The sequence below is a fragment of the Anser cygnoides genome, chromosome 1 (genome assembly GCF_040182565.1).
Source record: "Anser cygnoides isolate HZ-2024a breed goose chromosome 1, Taihu_goose_T2T_genome, whole genome shotgun sequence".
Classification (NCBI taxonomy): domain Eukaryota; kingdom Metazoa; phylum Chordata; class Aves; order Anseriformes; family Anatidae; genus Anser; species Anser cygnoides.
The window spans coordinates 18,429,215-18,447,732 of record NC_089873.1 but is presented as its reverse complement, the minus strand read 5'-3'; the positions used below and the strand labels follow the sequence as shown (position 1 = coordinate 18,447,732).

General features: G+C 35.2%; 1 protein-coding gene across 8 annotated transcripts in view; it reads right to left on the bottom strand.

The window, feature by feature from the left end:
* TAFA5 (TAFA chemokine like family member 5) overlaps window positions 1–18,518 on the bottom strand; it is a 438,585-nt gene that overhangs the window by 195,546 nt on the left and 224,521 nt on the right. For all 8 annotated transcript variants that reach the window (XR_010828482.1, XR_010828483.1, XR_010828484.1 and 5 more), the window contains one exon: window positions 13,491–13,640. Coding sequence is in view for 3 of the 8 variants with exons in the window: in XM_048049024.2 (XP_047904981.1) it covers window positions 13,491–13,640 (150 nt within the window). In the remaining 5 variants the exon portion in view is untranslated. The remainder of the gene's footprint in view (window positions 1–13,490; window positions 13,641–18,518) is intronic.

Genomic DNA, 18,518 nt, shown 5'->3' with positions numbered 1-18,518 from the left:
GCTTTCATAGTTGTGTGTACATATTAATATTTTTTGTAAAACCTCCCAAATCCCAATAAAAGTCTACACAAGATTATTTCTTTAAAGTGAAAAGTACAATATTTATTTATTCTCAAAAAGGTAATTTATTTATACTTTTCTATACTATAGACTATATACTATTATAGTATATATATTATATCTATATACTATTTATACTTTTCCATTCTATACATTTATACTTTTTTTTTTCTTTTTTGGATTTAAATTATTTTACACATGGATCCAAATATCTTCTCAAAATTTCTTTCTTACGGGAAGCTTGTCACTGCATCGATTCCATAATTTTTTATTATACCTATCTGTCCAAAAGTGTACTGATCCAGTAAATTTAAATTCAGGGAAATAGGTTCATTAGCTTCAATAGAATTCTAATTTGACTAAGAGGGTAAAGTATGTGAACCTTAAATCATAAGAATCTCAAGATAGGAATCATGTCTCTCTGTCTGAGTAAGCTTTTTTATTAATTCTGTAATAGCATCTAAACTTATGTTCATGTTCCAGTTATAGTCATCAACATCTGAAAGAGAAGCAAAAACTGCTTCAAGTACAGAAACTTTTCCATAACCTTTGTTTGCATGCTGGACACAATATAATTTTAGAATTTCCTACACAAAGAACTGGCACCACTTAATTCATAATAAATTAGTTTAGCCATTTAGCCATTTAGTTTAGCCATTGTAATAGATGGATGGCTTCTTACACTGGTTTAAACCTTACTTGAGTCCTCTGGCTTGTCCCGGAAAATATACTCATGGATATAATTAATAGTTTAGGACAATTAGAACTGATAGTTAATCTGTACAGTAGTGTCCAGATTCTCTCTTACAGACTTTTTTACTTTCTAAATCATCCTTGACAGGGCAAGTAATTTCATAACAGAAGCACTAATCACTGGGAGAAGAATTTTGTGTCTTGTCCTTTCAGCTCCCAATTTGTACACTGTAACACCACAATACCAGCAATATAATAGCATTTTATATTTACCACATACCTATATAAAAAATGCTTATAGATATATAAAATGTGTGTGTGTGTGTGTGTAATGAATATGCAGAAAAATCTGAAAGAAAACATACAGTTATTAAATAATATGAAGTATTTACAGAAATGAAGGCAGCCCAGCGTATATATATTGCTTCTAAACATATGAAGCAAAAGGATTCTATAATGTGCAAAGAGGGTCAAAACTAGCCAGACTCTATGTGACCCATAAGAATATACCAAAATGTGCTGGGTCACTACACTGTGCTGCCAACAAATGCAGACAATACAGTTCATCTCACTGGTAAAGGAAGCCAGCACCAACACAGTACCTTTTAGTGTATGATGGTGAAATCACAAGAGAATTACAGCCTGATTTGAATTAAAATGAACAAAGGTCAGGTACAAACTGACAAATTTCAGTACAAACTGAAATTATTAGCCAAGCTGTCTGCATTTGAAAATCTGAACTTCAGACAGTGACTGTACAAAAATACAAATTGAAAGAACAACAGACACCTCTGGTGGTTCTTGAGGTCCTCTGAGATAACTGGCACCATAAAAACTATGATATTATTATCTAAAAAAAATGGTGCATCCCTGATCCAGTCTCACAAAGTCATATCACATTAAAATTGGTTTCCACCAGCCTTCAAGGAAGCATTACGAGAGCTACAGGAACCAATACGGGACCCTACCAGCTATCACTCATATGACCACATAGAAAAGCAGAAGGAAGAGATGATAATTTCCATCAGTGCACATAAGCAGTTAGCACTGAGTCTGGTTGATATATAGGTAGGGATACACTGGTACCTACACTCAGTGCTCCAGCTTTCTTCTCCACACTCCAAAAAACACATTTCCATTGCCTTTATATTGGTATATAAGGACTAGACTTCCAAAATTTACGTTAAAATTTAAGTATTCTGATGTAAAGGTGTAAATTCTTTCCTGTAAGAGCACAAATACTGAGTTTAGGGTAACAACTTAATCTAAAAATCTGGTCAAGATCAGTCAGTATACGTAGCAAACACTCAGTGTTTTATGTTTAGCAAAACTAAAAACTCAGTAATGCATACAAAGCTGAAGCCTGAAATTTAAAGTATGATTGATGCACTATGTAGAAGATGTCTGTTACCAAAGAGATCCTGTTCTTAAAAATCTTTCAATTTGTATATATCTTCCAAATACTAAACTTTCAAAATATAACAAAAAAAAAAAAAAGCTGATCTTTCTGAAGGTCAGGAAGAGTGAGTCTCCCAGTTATGTAGGACTATGAAAGGAGGTATTGCAGGAATGCTACTTGTGTGTTGGAGGAGGTTTACATTATCCAGGGCAGCGGAGAGAGGCTGGACATAGGTCTGTGCAAAGTGTGCTTAGTGCAATGTCACAGAGGATGAGAAATATTACTGCTGTAAAGTACCAAATGAAGAGGAACATGAATATGCAGCGCAAAGGTACTGAACACAAAAGTTGGAAAACCAGCGTGTAACAGAGGATGCATGAAAATACTGAATAAATTAGGAGTATAATATGCAATATAAGGAAGAAGACCGGATGACCCGTCATTAACACATAGCCCATCAAAAGTATTTTCCAATTCTATTGAACCCTCAGTAAAAAAGAAGGTTTTTATATTGATTGTTCAGGGGGCGGGAGGTTCAAGGAGGGAAGTGGAAACTAATTGGCTGAAAGGTGAGTTTGACTCAGAGAGGTTGGTAACTCTTAGCTTTATTTGTTTCCTTATGAAAGGTGAATTTACTGTGGGAGATCACAGAAAGAACAATAAACAAGATATTTTTGTATACATATATATTTTAAATAGGGAAAGTATAAGAAAATTCTCATCAGCTTTGGGCTTATCTGAGTTTTGTACTGCATCACTTTATTTCATTTTTTCTGCTTCCTTCTTGTCATATGTGCCACTCTCCCTTCAAACGAGAGTCTGCTTCACAGTAAATCATCCTGTTTTGCACCAAGTCAGACTCATGTTCGTTGTCACAACACCATCTTTCTTCCTGCTAACTACAACCTAGCTCTAATTCCTCTCTCTTCATTCATTTAAGGCAAGGCAGTTCTTTCCTTCATCCCTTTTCATTTCTCTCCTACCTAATCCTTGGGATCCCACCTTAACTAGCTGTATATCCTCTTCTGTCACATTCAGCTGAGGCTTAACCTTGCCCTTTCAAAAGGGATGATCAAGGGCAGAGGTCTTCTGTAGGCCCTTTAAGAAGGACAACCAAAGAAAGACTGAGTCTCAAAGAAATACTCTGAAACAAGGAGAGGTAAATTTCTGTCTCCCACTTCCAATTCCTTCTTTTCTTACTCCCCAGAATCTGGATAATAAACAAAAGGAAGCATCTAAATATCCTTATTTCCTTGTGTAGCTTGTACAAACAAGGACTCTGTCATTACATTGCAATTGCTTTCCATCTAGGACTGTATGTTCTTATGAAGCACCTTGCATGCCTATGGTATTGTAGAAATAAAACAACAGCAAGTCCTAAGCAAAACAAATTGGATTGTTTTGGATTGAATTGAATTGCTTGAATGCAACAAACACATTCTTCTGTAGTACGATCTCAGCCCTCAGCAGCAGGGGGAACTCAAATCTTTTTTGTCACCTGAAAAAGTTAACTTTCTAAGGCTCTGTCTTCAAAGAGGGTATTTTCTCTGATCAGCCCTGTGCAGAGTATTCTGAAAGAGGCATACAAAAATGTCTAGCATTAACTACCCTATTCCAGGTGCTGGATGTAGTGTTATTAATGTTGTCACTAATTTGGCAATCAATTTCAACATTTTCTAGGAGTCTTCTGACACACCATCTATCATAACAGATATTAAATCTATAGTAAGTTTAAAAAAAAAAAGAGTGGTGTATAGCTTTAAAATGCCATTTCTAACCATATTACACTCTTTCTTGATTCTCTTTTATGAAACATACTGGTTCTCTGTTTATAGTTCTCTGTGCTTATTGAGATTATTTAGGGAAGAAAAAAATACTCCTTCACCGTGATGCTTTTACATAGTGCTAGAAATGCGATTTAGCTCTAGTTTTATCTTACTCATTGATGGCAGGGGTATTTATAAAGGCTTCTCTCTCTAGATTCCCCTACATTCAACTGGAGACATGTTGCCTTGACAGAAGTCCAGCTGCACGCATGAATCTCTGTGAAAGCTCATCTTCCCTCCCTCTTTCAGAGGGAACTAGAATGTAGGATGACAAGCAGAGGGGATAATACAAATGTTACATATTTTTTTCCCCCTTAAACTGCTTTTAATCAGTGAAGACAGTGGCTTTTCCAGAAGGCGATCTGAGCAGCTGATAGCCTGAAGTATTTACACACATTACATTCAAGCAGAAAACCTACTCTGCTAGTCATCCTACGTTCTCTTTAATCCCATAGGAGAGGAAAAGAGAGGAGCTTTCAGGAGGCGATTCCAATATTGACACTACATGACCTCTGATGTGCCCATCTCATCTCAGTGTCCACAGAGGGAGCTTACAGTGACCAAACTCCTGAATTAGAAATGTCACATTGACCTATTGCTTGAAGTTAGCTAATGAATCAGACTGCAGCAATTTCAGTGCAATTGTTGGCAATGCTCTGCTGTAAAAAATCAAGCATAGAAAAGTCTATCCAGTGATGCAGCACATACTTATGCTAATGCATAATACATTTTCTAGTATTTTGTCCAGTTCAATTTAAAACGTCTGTAGTAATTAGGCTTCTAGCCACTCCCTCAGAAAATTGTTCCACAATCTAATGTCACATAACCTCCAACCATTTTTCTGTGCTGAAACTGCCATCAACACACACAGAGAAAAGAGGATTAGACTACATGGGTGACTGCTTAGGAGTGTCTAGGAACTAAAGGAAATGAAGCTGCTGGCATTGATGAACTAACACATCCAATGAAACACCGGGAGGCTGAAGGTGTTGTCTTCCAGATGAAATGTGAAAGCAAGGCATTAGGCATTAGAAGCAATTAAAGTTCTCACAGCACTCTTTGCAACAGTACCAGTGTTAACCCCTGGTTCCTGGCCACCTTCCAAATCACATAATTAAATTCTGCTTTCCTAAATATTTCCTCGCACTATCGTTTAGAAAGACAGTCATCTCTTAACCTGAAATGGTGTATTGATGCCAAGCTTCAACTCAAAGGAGGATGCAAAATAAGTGCAAAATAATTCCAATTTGGTCAGTTCATTATAGGTACAAGACTTAGAAAAGTATTTTATCTTCAATTAGATTTTATTGACACTTACCCCAGACCTATTTCTCTTCTATCCAAAGTATTTCCTCTCAATCTGTGGTAAATAATCCTTCAGAAACTTGTAGAAAATAATCCTTTAATTCACTACATAATTATTTAAAACTAATTTCTTTAAGCCCTTGATTCATTTATTCATTTCTCTGTAAACATTTGTAGATCATCAATGGGGATCTACAGATCTACTTGTCATTTACTTGTCATTAGGAACATAAGGAAGCAGTGATCTCTCTCAAAAAAAAAAAAAAAAAAAAGCTCCTGACTTTTAAAATGGACTGTGGTCAGTACTCACTCCATGCTACCTGACTACTAAATAATTAATTATTCTGTCGAAATCACTAGTCATTTTGGAAAATTTTGGTCTGTATCTTTATGCCTCATTCAGCCATTCAAGTCTAGGTACCAAACATTTTCAAAATTAGTGCAGCCCTTAGCTCTTGATCTTGATGAAAATACTCCTTTAGGGTAGTTACCGATCTTTTTCTTACCATCCTAGGGAAGTCTTTTGGCGCTATTTTTTGATCATGTCTTCAGTTATTCCTGGTGTGGATTCTCAGTTAAAAGGGGAAACCTATCTTATCTCCCTGTACTTCCTATAGACACATCAGTGTGGCCATTGCTGATGCAGCTACTGATCTGTTTGCTTTATATTGCTCATTTTCTGTATTGGGGTTGAACAGTAGCATTTCTTCTGTAGCCGCACTTCAGTCTCTAAACCACACATGACATTCAGGGTAATACAAGTATCTCATAAAAGCATGCTTATAAGGTGTTTCCGAGTTGATGATATTATTAGGGTAAGAGCTATTGCTTAACTTGATTTGGAATTTCACATTGTCCTTATCAATTGCAAGCAGGAAATAAAGCAACTGCAGTGATACTCAACTCCCTGTGCATTTCTAAATGAAAAGTGACCCACAAAGTGGAAATTGTCATAACATGCCAGTACCATGCTTGAGAATAGGAAGCCTGTGAGTCACATAATTTTACTTCATTTGTCAGTAATCAGGAACATTTAAAATTCTGAAGGAGTTGTTTAGAGGTAGCTGAATTAAAATAATGAGTAACATGTTTTGATGCGTCTGAATGTACAGATGCAGTAGTGATTGCATATATGGGAGTTGGGGTAAGGAAGAGGAGAAAGGAATTATTATTTATTTCAATCATGTTGAAAACTAAGTTTCATATATATGGGGCTGGTGAATGCATAGTTGCTACCCTTCTTCCACTGCCTAAGCAAAGGAAGATAGTTATCTATCTATCTATATCATCCATATCTATATCTATATCTGTATCTGTACTGGGTTTATGTGGCAAGGTTTTGGTAGTGGGGGGCTGGAGAGGTGGCCTCTGTGAGAAGAATCCAACAGCTGCCCCATGTCTGATAAGGACCGCTTTCAGCCGTCTCCAAAAGGGACCTGCTGCCAATAAGTGATGTTGTTTGCACCTCTGTGAGAACATATTTGAAAAAAGGGAAAAAAACTGCTTCGCCACAGCAGCTGGGAGAGTGAGGAGTGAGAACCAGATAACAAGGTCAGTGCAGAAGAAGGGCAGGAGGTGCTCCAGACATGGGAGCAGGAGTTCCCTTGCAGCCCGTGCAGAGGCCCCTGGTGGAGCAGGCTGTCCCCCTGCAGCCCATGGGTCCCACATGGAGCAGATCTCCATGCTGCAGCCGGTGGAGGAGCCCCCCGGTGGAGCAGGTGGATGTGGCCTGGAGGAGGCTGCGGCCCATGGAGAGCCCCCGCAGGAGCAGGCCCCGGGCCGGAGCTGCAGCCCGTGGAGAGGAGCCCACGCAGGAGCAGGGGGTCTGGGGGGAGCTGCCGCCTGTGGGGGACCCGTGTTGGAGCAGTTTGCTCCTGACAGATAGACCCCATGGTACGGATCCATCTTGGAGCAGTTCTTGAAGAGCCGCTGCCTGCGGGAAGCCCATGCAGTATCAGTTCACGAAGGATGGCATCCCGTGGGAGGAACCCCACTTGGAGCAGGGGCAGAAAGTTACAGTGACAGAGTGGTGGGTGACAAAGCATTATGGACTGGCTGCAACCCCCATTCCCCTGCACCACTTAGGAGGAGGAGGTGGAAAAGGGTGGATGGAGGAAAGGTGTTTTTACTTTGTTTTCTTTCTTTCTCACTTCTCTAGCTTGTTAGTAATAGGTAATAAATTACATTAATTTCCACTATGTTGAGTGTTTTGCTCATGACGATAACTCTTGAGTGATCTCCCTGTCCTTATCTCAACCCTTGAGCCCTTTCCACCGTATTTTCTTCCCCTTGCCTTTGAGGGGGGGAGAGTGAGAGAGCAGTTGTGGTGGAGTTCAACTGCCCAGCTGAGTAAAACCACCACAATATCTAGTGCACATATAAATTAGGAAGAAATATAAATTATTAATAATATAAAGTACAACATGAGATGAGTACTCAACAACTATTTCATATAATGAGCATATATATACAGTGTTTGGAACACTTCATATGCATCAAAACAAAAACAAACACTATACTCCCAAAGCTCAGGAAGGTATCCTAAAACTGAAAATAACAGTTTATAAGCAATGACCAAATACTATTTATTCGATTTCTTTAAAGACATTCTAATGTTGCATAGCATTATTCTATCCTAACAATAACACACACAACATTAAATATGACCACCAGCCTAAAAGTTCTAGGCTTTTGTTTAAAAGGTCTGATTATAAACAAGACAGCTTTATTCTTTGGAAACTAAATTCATGATCACAGCCTGAATATTCCCAGACAAATATTAAACCACCAAACATGCATTTCTTTACTATGTTGTATGGCTTCACTCAGTAGTAATATTAAGTACTTACAAACTGGCATTTTAATTTTGAGGGGTGCTAGACACCTCCTAGACAGGAGGTCTCTTATACTCAACAGCTACTCAATGAGTTTAACTGTTTAGTGAAAATGAATCTTCAAAAATGTAAGAAAGTTCTAATCTTATCTGTAATATGGCAACTGAACCATTAGTTTTAGCATTTTGTCACAGCTGGGCTTTCTATGCAAATAGAGAAAGAAAAAAGAAAACAAACAAAAAGATGACATTGTCCTTCAGACCTCAGGGACCCATCAGAATATTTTATTAGGCTAATTTTCCCCAGATGTTCATTACAGTCACAATATTCTCCAGTTTAAAGAAATTGTTACTCTTTTGAATTCATCAAAAACAAGGCATGCTAACTACATATTCTAACATATTTAACTTCATAACTACCTAGCAGAATAGCCAAATCTTTTACCACCACTACAATATAATTAATACCATTTGCTCAGGGACAAATAGTCTCACCGTGCTCCTTGACTTAAATCTTTCACACTGCATGGCACACTGCTTCTGTTTCAGCAAAATGTCTACTTAGTATTATTCAGTCTCCTTTTAATTTCAAATCCATCACAATTTGCCGTTTTGTTTTACTTCTTTCAAACTGACATACTTTAAATGTAACAAAGTTAAATGCATAGTATTTTCAGTGAGAAAACATTTGCAAATATCCACAATAAAGCCAGGACAAAATAATATAAATATCAGATTAATAAACACATGAAATATTCTAAATGTAAAAGCTAAAGTGTCCTTCTGACTTTTTTTTTTTTTGGTCAGTGTGGATAAGGTAGAACCTTCAGGTATTAGACTGAGTTTTGTTTCAAGTGCATGACCTAGGATTCTATCAATGATCAATTCTGACCCTGCACCTCCCTATAGACTCCTAGAGCTAATGAGAAGAGCAGTAAATTATTGATTGAAACTAATGTGGCTTCCTTGTGGATCTAGAGTTCTGTGTAAAACAACATCAATCAATGCCAACTGGAAAGCACTTTAATCATAATGTATGAACAAATTATATCAAATAAGGATATATGTTAATAAAAATGCTGTTACAATGCTTGCAAATAAATTTAAAACAAACAAAAAACTTTGATTCACAGATAAATTGTCTGAAATTTTGAACTCAGTTACCTGAGTTCCTGCTATTCCAAATTCAAGAATTTCAGGAATTTTGGAACTTGGGATCAATGTCACAGGTTTTCTCATCTCTCTTTGTAGACATAAAAGCACCCAGAACTCAAACCCAAAGCATGAGAATCTTCTAATCACAGAATTCAGGTAAGCAAATTAGACATTGCCATCCTAATTTTCTCAAGCAATTACTTCTCTCATACCCACTTCTCCTCTCATCAACTGTTTCTATTTTCTGGAGAAAATTGCTGTTTATTTTGAGCTATAAATACGTATCGGACAGAATTATTGGAACCTATTGAACATTTAGATGTTCAAAACATGCTTCTCAGGTTAATGTACTTGTATTCTATGAAACACTTTGGCATAACAAATTTTATTTTCAGACAGATAAAATTCTTGTGAAAGAACACAAACCATGAGTGCATGTGTACGCATACTGTTATCAAAGACTTTTGTCACTTGCTTTAAAACAAGTCCAAATTACTGAAGGTTTCAGTCTCTCACAAGCTCCAAATTAAAAAAACTGATGAAGCTTGACAGACACACAGGCAAATTACTCTGGTGATAAACAGATTCTATGTTGAAATATTATATCTTATCAAAGTAATGCACCTGAGGTCATTGCTATGGAATTTGATCTCAAGAAAGGGCCTAGGAAATGCTAGTTGTAAATAATAATAAAACTAAGAGTGCAAGGAAACTACTATCAAAATATCACAAAACCTACACTCACAAATAAAAATTATATCAGAACCAAACATACCAAATAAACATTACGACTTTGTGAATCTAATAGTGCAACAATCAACACTAAATCAAGTCTGAAATCAGGGTGAATACTGATGCCATATTTTTATGATTGTATTAGCAGTCTGCCATACGTAAAGACCACTAGGGAAAAAAAAAAAAAAGGGGGGGAAAAAAAAAGTGTAAATCCACGAGAGGAAAATATTTGAAGAAAAGTTATGTTCTTCGTGCTCTGCTCAGACCAAGCTCTGAACACTGCATTTTCATTTTTAAGAATTTGAGTTTTCTACATCTGACAGATACTGTATTTCATTCTTTAGGAAAAGACCTTAGCTGTGTAGCAGTGGAAATTGGAGTGGATTTTGGTAATCAACTCAGGACTTATTCTAAGAGCTACATTGACAAGTGCAATCTCAGACAATGCTTCTGAGGTTTAAGAGCCCTTAAATTACTTACTCTTTTTGCTGCTATAATTGATACTCACATTTCAGAGCTCCAGGAAATATACAGCATAACCGAATGTATTCTAAGGTACTTCTCTCCATTAAACAATGAATCAGGTGCAACTTGATGCACTTAAAAGTTGTTAAAATTACCAGCTTCAGCTGTGCAGCTTCAAAATACAGTTTGACAGAAATTGTAATGCAATTGTTATGTAATGTTTTCTTATTAGTAGGTTGGCAGGTCACGTTTACTATGTCTGCTTACTTCGCAAATGACTTTGCATTAATTATTAAAAGTCTTAAGGTCTAATTCTGTTAATTTTACTTCAAGAATAATCTCATTAAAATCAAGACCGTATAAAGAATAAAACTAGAAGAAATAAATCTTTGGAAAGCAAACTGGCATTAAAAATATCTGTGCAACAGATTTACTTCTTTGTTAAAGCAGAAATGAAACCTTAAATGCAATCTTAGGATCAACTATAATATAAATAACATAAATTTTGCAAAAGCAAATTCTTTATCGTATTTAAGAAAGCTTAAAGAAGGATTTATTTGTTTGGACAATGGGGTAAAAGTAAATGGAATCTCTGCTAGATGGAAGATTTCAACAGATGAAAACACCCTTCTTTACTGAAAACAAAACAAAACAAAACAAACATATGTGTTTTATTGTTGTGTTCCTAAAATACCAGTATTTGACTTTACATCAGAAACAAAAGTATCTTTTCTCAGACAAGGTTTTATGTAGATTTCATGTTCTGGCCAGAATAAAGCATTTAGTAGCTGTGTTTGAAACACTTCATTCTAGAAATTAATATAAACACTATGGAAAAATTCAGTGTGTATTCTTTAAACTATGAACCTGGTAAATTCACAGATGGATACTTGCTAGTTAATGACCAACTCATCTGCCAGCTTTATTTGCCAGCAGAAGATTACAGACAAGATAAAGCATTTGTTTATTCTCTCGTATAAATTTATGTTTAGGGTATATAAAACTTCACTATTTTTTAACACTGTTCCTGAATAAAAATTGCACACCAGAGATTTGGCCTATGCTTTCTTAATTTGGTAACCTATTAGTCACTTCTAAGTATTATTAAGGCTTTTGAGCTTTTTTTCCTAACAGCATCCAGAAAAGCAAAGTACTCTGTTGTATACATCTTTTAGTTATCATTCTTAGCAAAGGGCCCAACAATAAACAAAATAATAAAGAAATGTATTATTAGGTCTTATTAGAACTACCTGGAAGGAAAGCACTTGGACATATAATTTAATTAGAAACTCTATTTTTCAAATGAATTTCCCATGAAAAATTTTATTTTTCAAATGGGAAGTATTACCTAAAGAACCCTATCTGATTAAACAATATATAACCATAGGTCCTACAATCTAGTTCTATGATTTCATAAAATGATGACCAAGCACACTGAAAGCAAAAGCAGAATTTGAAGTGGCCCTTTTTTATTAGTTCCTGACAAAATGAAAAACAAATAAACAAACAAACAAAAAAATATATTTTCAAATATTAAATGACCTCAAAGCTTCCATACTAGGAAACTAAGCTAGTATCACACTTAGAGGACCAGATGTAGTAATCTCCTCTTACTGACACACAGATTTTCTATCTGAAGTTTAATTTCTTCACCAGAGGTGTCTCAAAGCAACACAAAGAGTGAGTAGCAGAGTGACTTACTTTGGACACCCAAGTCACAGTCAAGGAATCTCACTCTATACCATATCTGGATGACGAAAAAATGTGCGTCTAATTCCCATCAGATGATGCAAAACTCATATTTTCCTATATAACTTAATTTTAAAACAGGAAATGTTGATTTTTTTTTTAAATTACAAGTAATTTTGCTAAAGTTGCATAAATGACACAAGAAAATAATTAATTTCTTAAGCAACTAAATCTTATGATCTTACAATAAAACAGGAAAGAAGAGAATTACTGTGTATAGCACCACATTACGAGAGAAACAGCTAAGAAACTGTGTTACAGAGTACCAAAAACATTGAAAGAAAAATACAAAAATAGAATGTTCGTGATGTTCTATATTTATCTGTGGGTAGGCTCTGAAATCTCCTTTGAGCTGTCTTCTATATTTGATAATCACTGGTAAGACCAAATTTTGGAATGGTATTCTCAACAATGTTTATATCTGAGGACTCAAACCAGTCAGTGTTCAAAGGTACTCTGTGAATTTATTATTTTACTGGACATAAGCATCTTCTTTTTACTTTTGTTAACAAAGCCTAGGTCAAAACAAACTATTTTACATCAACTATTTCAATATATCTTCAATTTTATTTTTAATATTAATGCTTGCTAACAAATGAGCAAAAGGGCAGAACTGTCTGGGAGATTTCCCCATTGTTAACATCTTATTTATCTGTAGTACAGAAATTTGTCTCACAAAATGATTTTAAAGTTAAATATTTTCATACCTCCTTCTATGCCAGCAGTTTTCCAGGCTGCTTGTTATCACTGCTTCTGCAGTGAATCATACAAAAATCATAATTTCAAGGAGAGAAGGAATGCTGGATACATAAGGTGTATTCAGAAATTACAATATCAGTGTTTTCTTCAGCAACATTCACTTTCACACAGGAGCTGTGACATTACCTTCTCAGTAGCATAAAACCATTGAGGCTCTTTTGCAGTGTGGTTTGCTTGCTTGTTTGTTTAATATTATAAGGAATAAAATATTGCAGGGGGGAAAAATGCCTTTTCAATGTTGATGCTGTCATCACATGCAAAATATAACAATACCATGCCTTTAACATCCAACTGCATATTAAACTAAAACAAAAGTGAAAATTGAAATTAAAAATTGTAATTGAAATATCTACAGAATTAGTGCCCTTTGGGGTATTTTGACCATATAACTATTACTAGTTGGGACACATGAAAATTTCTGCTACAGAGCCTTTACATTTTGATGATGCGCTACCAGTTGACATCACTCTTATATTGGCAGAAACTAATTGAATAGATCTGTACTTCTTACCATCAACACAGGCTGGCCTTGCTCTTGTTGTACCGGCAATCTGTCCTTTTTTACATGCACAGCGAGCTGTTTGTCGGGCTATAGTCCTTCGGGGCTGACTGCTATCTCTGTCCAAAGTAACAATCTCACATGTACCTGCAGCCAGTTGACCTGGAAAAAGAACCAGCAACAGGTACCAGAGTCACTGAATGCACTACAGGCAATCTATTACAGCCGAATAGAGTCATGGCCCTATGTCACCGCAGACACTCCACAACAAATGGGCAGCCAGCTGACGGATATAATAAAACTGAGATGACATACAATTTTTCTTTGTGGTGGACATATGAAAACCCTGCAAACTGGTTCTGTCAGAAAATGATTATTGTTCCATAAAAGCCAGAGAGCTGAGGTCACACAGGTTACTTTTACTTATGTTGGCTAAGTAAAGGAACAACCTGCTTTTACAGCAATGAAATTTAAATGCTGTGCTCTTTATGATCTTTCAGAAAAGCAATGATTAAGTATATGGAAAACAAAAATAGACGATATTTAAAGGCCTTCCCCATGATCATTAATATAATTAAGTCTTAACTGTTCTGTGTGTTGCTTCTGAAAGATAAGGTCTTTCAAAATATGCCCAAGTTTGTCAGTTCTTTGGCTCCTGCTTCATCTCAACTGAATAGCAACTCATTCCCTACCTGATTCATTTTTGAAGTAGCTGGTGTTTTGTCTTTTCCTAAATTTACAGTGTAACCATTCTGCAAATGACAATAAAATCACAATGCCTGGTTCACTCAGTAACATTCTCTGCATTTTATTGACTTCTCCAGTATATGCAGCTTTTATTGAAAATCCACCCCACCTGATTCTGAGTTTGGATCACAGTGTGAGAGACAAGACAAAGCTACAAAAAAAATGTTTCCATGACGTTTGTGAAAACGTCCATGAAGTGAAAATTCTACAATTAAAATAATGCACTTCCTCTGATACTCACAGTAGCATGCTAATAGCATAGCAAAATACTATATTTTTACAAGCAAGAATATACATCATTGAATTTCAGTGCTTAGTAAGACTAAAAAAAAAATCCCAGCTATCACTTTGTATTACATACAATTTCTGGATTTTGTGGTAGAGTACTAGATAGCATTTATTTTGGATTTTGTCTTTGTAGCCAATCAATTATAAACCTTCAAATAAATATATACAAAAATATGTTTGCAAATCACAAGCCGATTATATTTTCTCTTCACAAAAATTTGAGAATGAAATAAATACGATTGTATTTTAAAAAAAAGTATGCAGTTTACATAATATTCACAGTTTATTTTCATTTTGTTGACTTTTGAAAAATGAGACAAAAACAGCAATTTTAAATCTGTATTAATATCATTTTTTTTAATGATACATTTATGAATGGTGTTTAATTAAAGTCTACAAGTGTAATGATTATGTCTGTATACTGCATTTTTTTTCCATTCAGAAAACAATTTTATCCAGTATATTCTTCTAAATACCAGCTTATGGTGCTTCCTATTGTGTGGATACTGTTTTGAAACTGTCAGAATAGTAAAATATTGTAGGCTGTCAACAGCATTGTGACTGGTTCACTGCTAAGCCACCTAAATTTTATATTGCTGTAACTCCTACACTGCAGTGAATTACAACATGGTAAAAGCGAGTATCACAAAGATGAATATGGAACAAGGTACTCTACAAATTCATGCAAATATATATATGTAATAGACATTATGCCTTCATAAATATAAATAAGATATTCGACAGCCAAAATCACCATACTGTTCAATGGCTGCTGGCAATCAGACTTATGAGCTGAGGTCAATCCTGGATTTCATGAGCTTTCTATTCTTTTCCACCCACCATGTTAACAAAAACATCTTAGGATAAACATACTGATGAGGGGATTTTTACTCTATTATATGCTGATTTTTTCTTTGTATCCTCAGAAATCTTGGGTTAGAAAGCAAAGGTTTAGAAAGAAAGGAAATGGCACTTGATTTTCCAAATGCAGACAAGGGAAATCCAGGTACACTGAGACATCTTGAGCTGACAGCATTCATTTTTCCCCCATTGCAAATACATTTCATTTTGGGTTGCAGAAAATGTATTGCTACCAAGGAATGCAGCTGTCTTAGTAGATCTAGTAAAAAAGACACAATCAGAGATGTATTTAGATCTCGACCCCTCAAGCATTTGAACATCATGATTAGGGTTCTGCATTGAGAACAGAAATTGAATGGAAACCAAAGAAATAAAATACGAAATGTGTAAGTATTCTTGAGAGTATACTCTTGCTGTTTTCATTAAAAGATATTGGAAATCATATAATCTAGGTGGATCATTGTATAAAACCCCATTTCAGAGGACAGGAACCGGTGTTACAGCACAGTCAAGGTGAATAAGGACTACACTTGGAGTAAAAAGAACACTGAAGCTTTATGTCAAGATAAATTCCAGGGAATGCAAGCAGGGACTGTTGATAAGCATGCTTATAGGTAATATTTTCTGCTTTTGAACCTGTCCAGCTTTACCTCTACATGGGTTCATTTTCAGACAGTTTTTTTGTTTTGTTTTGTTTGTTTGTTTGTTTTTAAATAATGATTATTTTCAGCAGTTTCTTTTGTTCATTTTTAAAGATGATGATGATTTCTTCCAGGCATAGTGACCTCATTTTTTTGAGGAACTTTGAAAACTAGGATACCTAAATGACAGTAATTGCTATACAAAGATAATGCCATTCAAGGAACTTCTTGCACCTATTAAAAATAAATAAATAAATTTAAATAAAGGAAAGCTAGGAAGAAAAAAAATCATGTCAGTTGCCATTCTTATTTCTACTGCAGAAGAAAAATGAAAGTTATCGTAGAGTTACAGCAGCTGTTCCCACTTATATGACATAAATATTTCCTTGTCATTGTGTCACAGGTTGCAAAGATTGCACTGCAACATATTGTACATCCACTGTTACTTGGCTTTAGATGGCTGTAAAGCATGAAAAGTATCAGCCAAGGTTATGGAGGGCCACTTCCAGAGTGAGAATCATCTGGAGTTCTTCTCTGTCTCATTAAGTGAGTCTGCACCATAACCTCACTTACATGATATGAATGCTACTTCTGCTTTTTAAGAATTTTCTCTAGAAATGTAAGGTTCAAAATGATGGAACAGAAGGAATATACTTTTTATAAAGTACCAAGTTTCAAGAATAAGGTTTCCCTTCATTTTCAGGGATGCTGGCATAATCCTCTTTCAAGGATATTAATTAATATCATTTTTTTAGCCTTGGAACACTCACCACAACTCCTAAGTGCAGATAAGAAATTTAAGGAGGAGTTTCACTGAAGCTTTTCCCATTGAGAGATTAAGAGCCACTGCCTGTGGAACAGTGGTAAAGACTGGATATTCTTAATAGATCCTATTTATGTACTTGCAGTACACAAAGCAATTCACCACTATCCAACTTGAATGAACTCATCTTGAGACAAAAAAGACAAGCATTGCCAGAGAACTCTGATACATCATAGACCTGTATGAAAGGCTTATTCTCACCCCCCCCCCCCCCCCCCCAAGGAAAGGTCATTTTTTATTATTTTATGGATCGAGCATAAAGATTCTTTCAGAGTTAAAATAAACTTTATCTTTTTTTTTCCCAAGTAAATGAATATTTGTTTGCTGTTGTTTTTATGTTTATTTTGTATATGTATGTTTCAGCAATGAAGACCTCACTGGAAGTTATTTGATTTTGTGTTGCCACCATCTGGTTACTAAAGAGAGAAAAAGTTCAGGTTCTTTAACAATCTTCTATAATGTTGTACTGCATTCTTAAAATGCCAGTTGATATTTCATCTCCCAGATATCAATGTAGATGCTTCTCTATGGAATTATTTCAGGAAAATGGAGAACTACAGGGTTCTGATTTAAAAATTTAAGTCAAACTGAATAAAAAAAAAAAAAAGGCAACAAAAAAAATCAGGCAAATAAAAAAACAAATAGGATTAGGTTTTTGGCTTCTAGCTAGTACAACCTATAAATTTGCTTACAGTGAAAGGAAATTGTGATACTCAACACACCTATTTTGCTTTTTTTTTTTTTAATGAAGTCCCATAGAGGCCAGTTCTTAAACTGTTCTCTGTGAGACTTTTTTCATGAAAATCTGTAAAAATCAGTAAGAATATATCTCAAAATAAAATAATGTATAATTCTTTAATACCTTCTCTCTTGAAAAAAATGTCATTAAGTAGTTTAAATGTAAATAAGCATTTTTTTTGAAGAGCACTGTTATCAACTATATGCCATTACTAAAAGAATAAAGCCTTTGAAAAATGTGTATGTCATAGGTAAAACCTTCAGTTAGTACATACTTTCATATTACATGCAGGATACCATGGGATAAAATGATAATTTTCTCTGGAAGAAAATATTTCTGTTCTCTAATAGAAAATAAAATCTGTCTAATCCATACTGATTACAGCAAGCAAGTTATAGATATTATGATTTTTTAATTTATGCATGCTGAAAAGCTGAAAACATTCTCTTCAATTCATTTAAAGAAATAAAATCAGATGATGAACTCATAATATTTATGGGTCCAATAGCAATAAAACTTGATCTAAATCCATGGGTCTTTCCAGGGTTTTAGATTCCATGTTCATCCAGAAATTTCCTGATTTGTACATGAAGGCTTATATCACAGTTTCAGCGAGTAATTTTTCCATGCATCACCAATTTGATGCCTAGCAACACAAGCTCTTTTAGTTCAAAATGCATAAAGTTAGATGTTATTAAAAATCTTGGCTAGATTCAGATACTCTTTTGTCAGTGAACACAATGCAGGAGTTGTTTCAAAATCAGATCATAGGAACACATTCAGCAGTTTTCTATTACAATATTGAAGTCTTTCTGACAACAGAGCCATGCCAACTCCTGAACAGAGCTGAATATCAACAATTCCCACTGAAATAAAGTGCAACTTAAGCACTTAGTATCACTCATGATTTGCAGTTTGACATTAACCCGAATATCAAATAT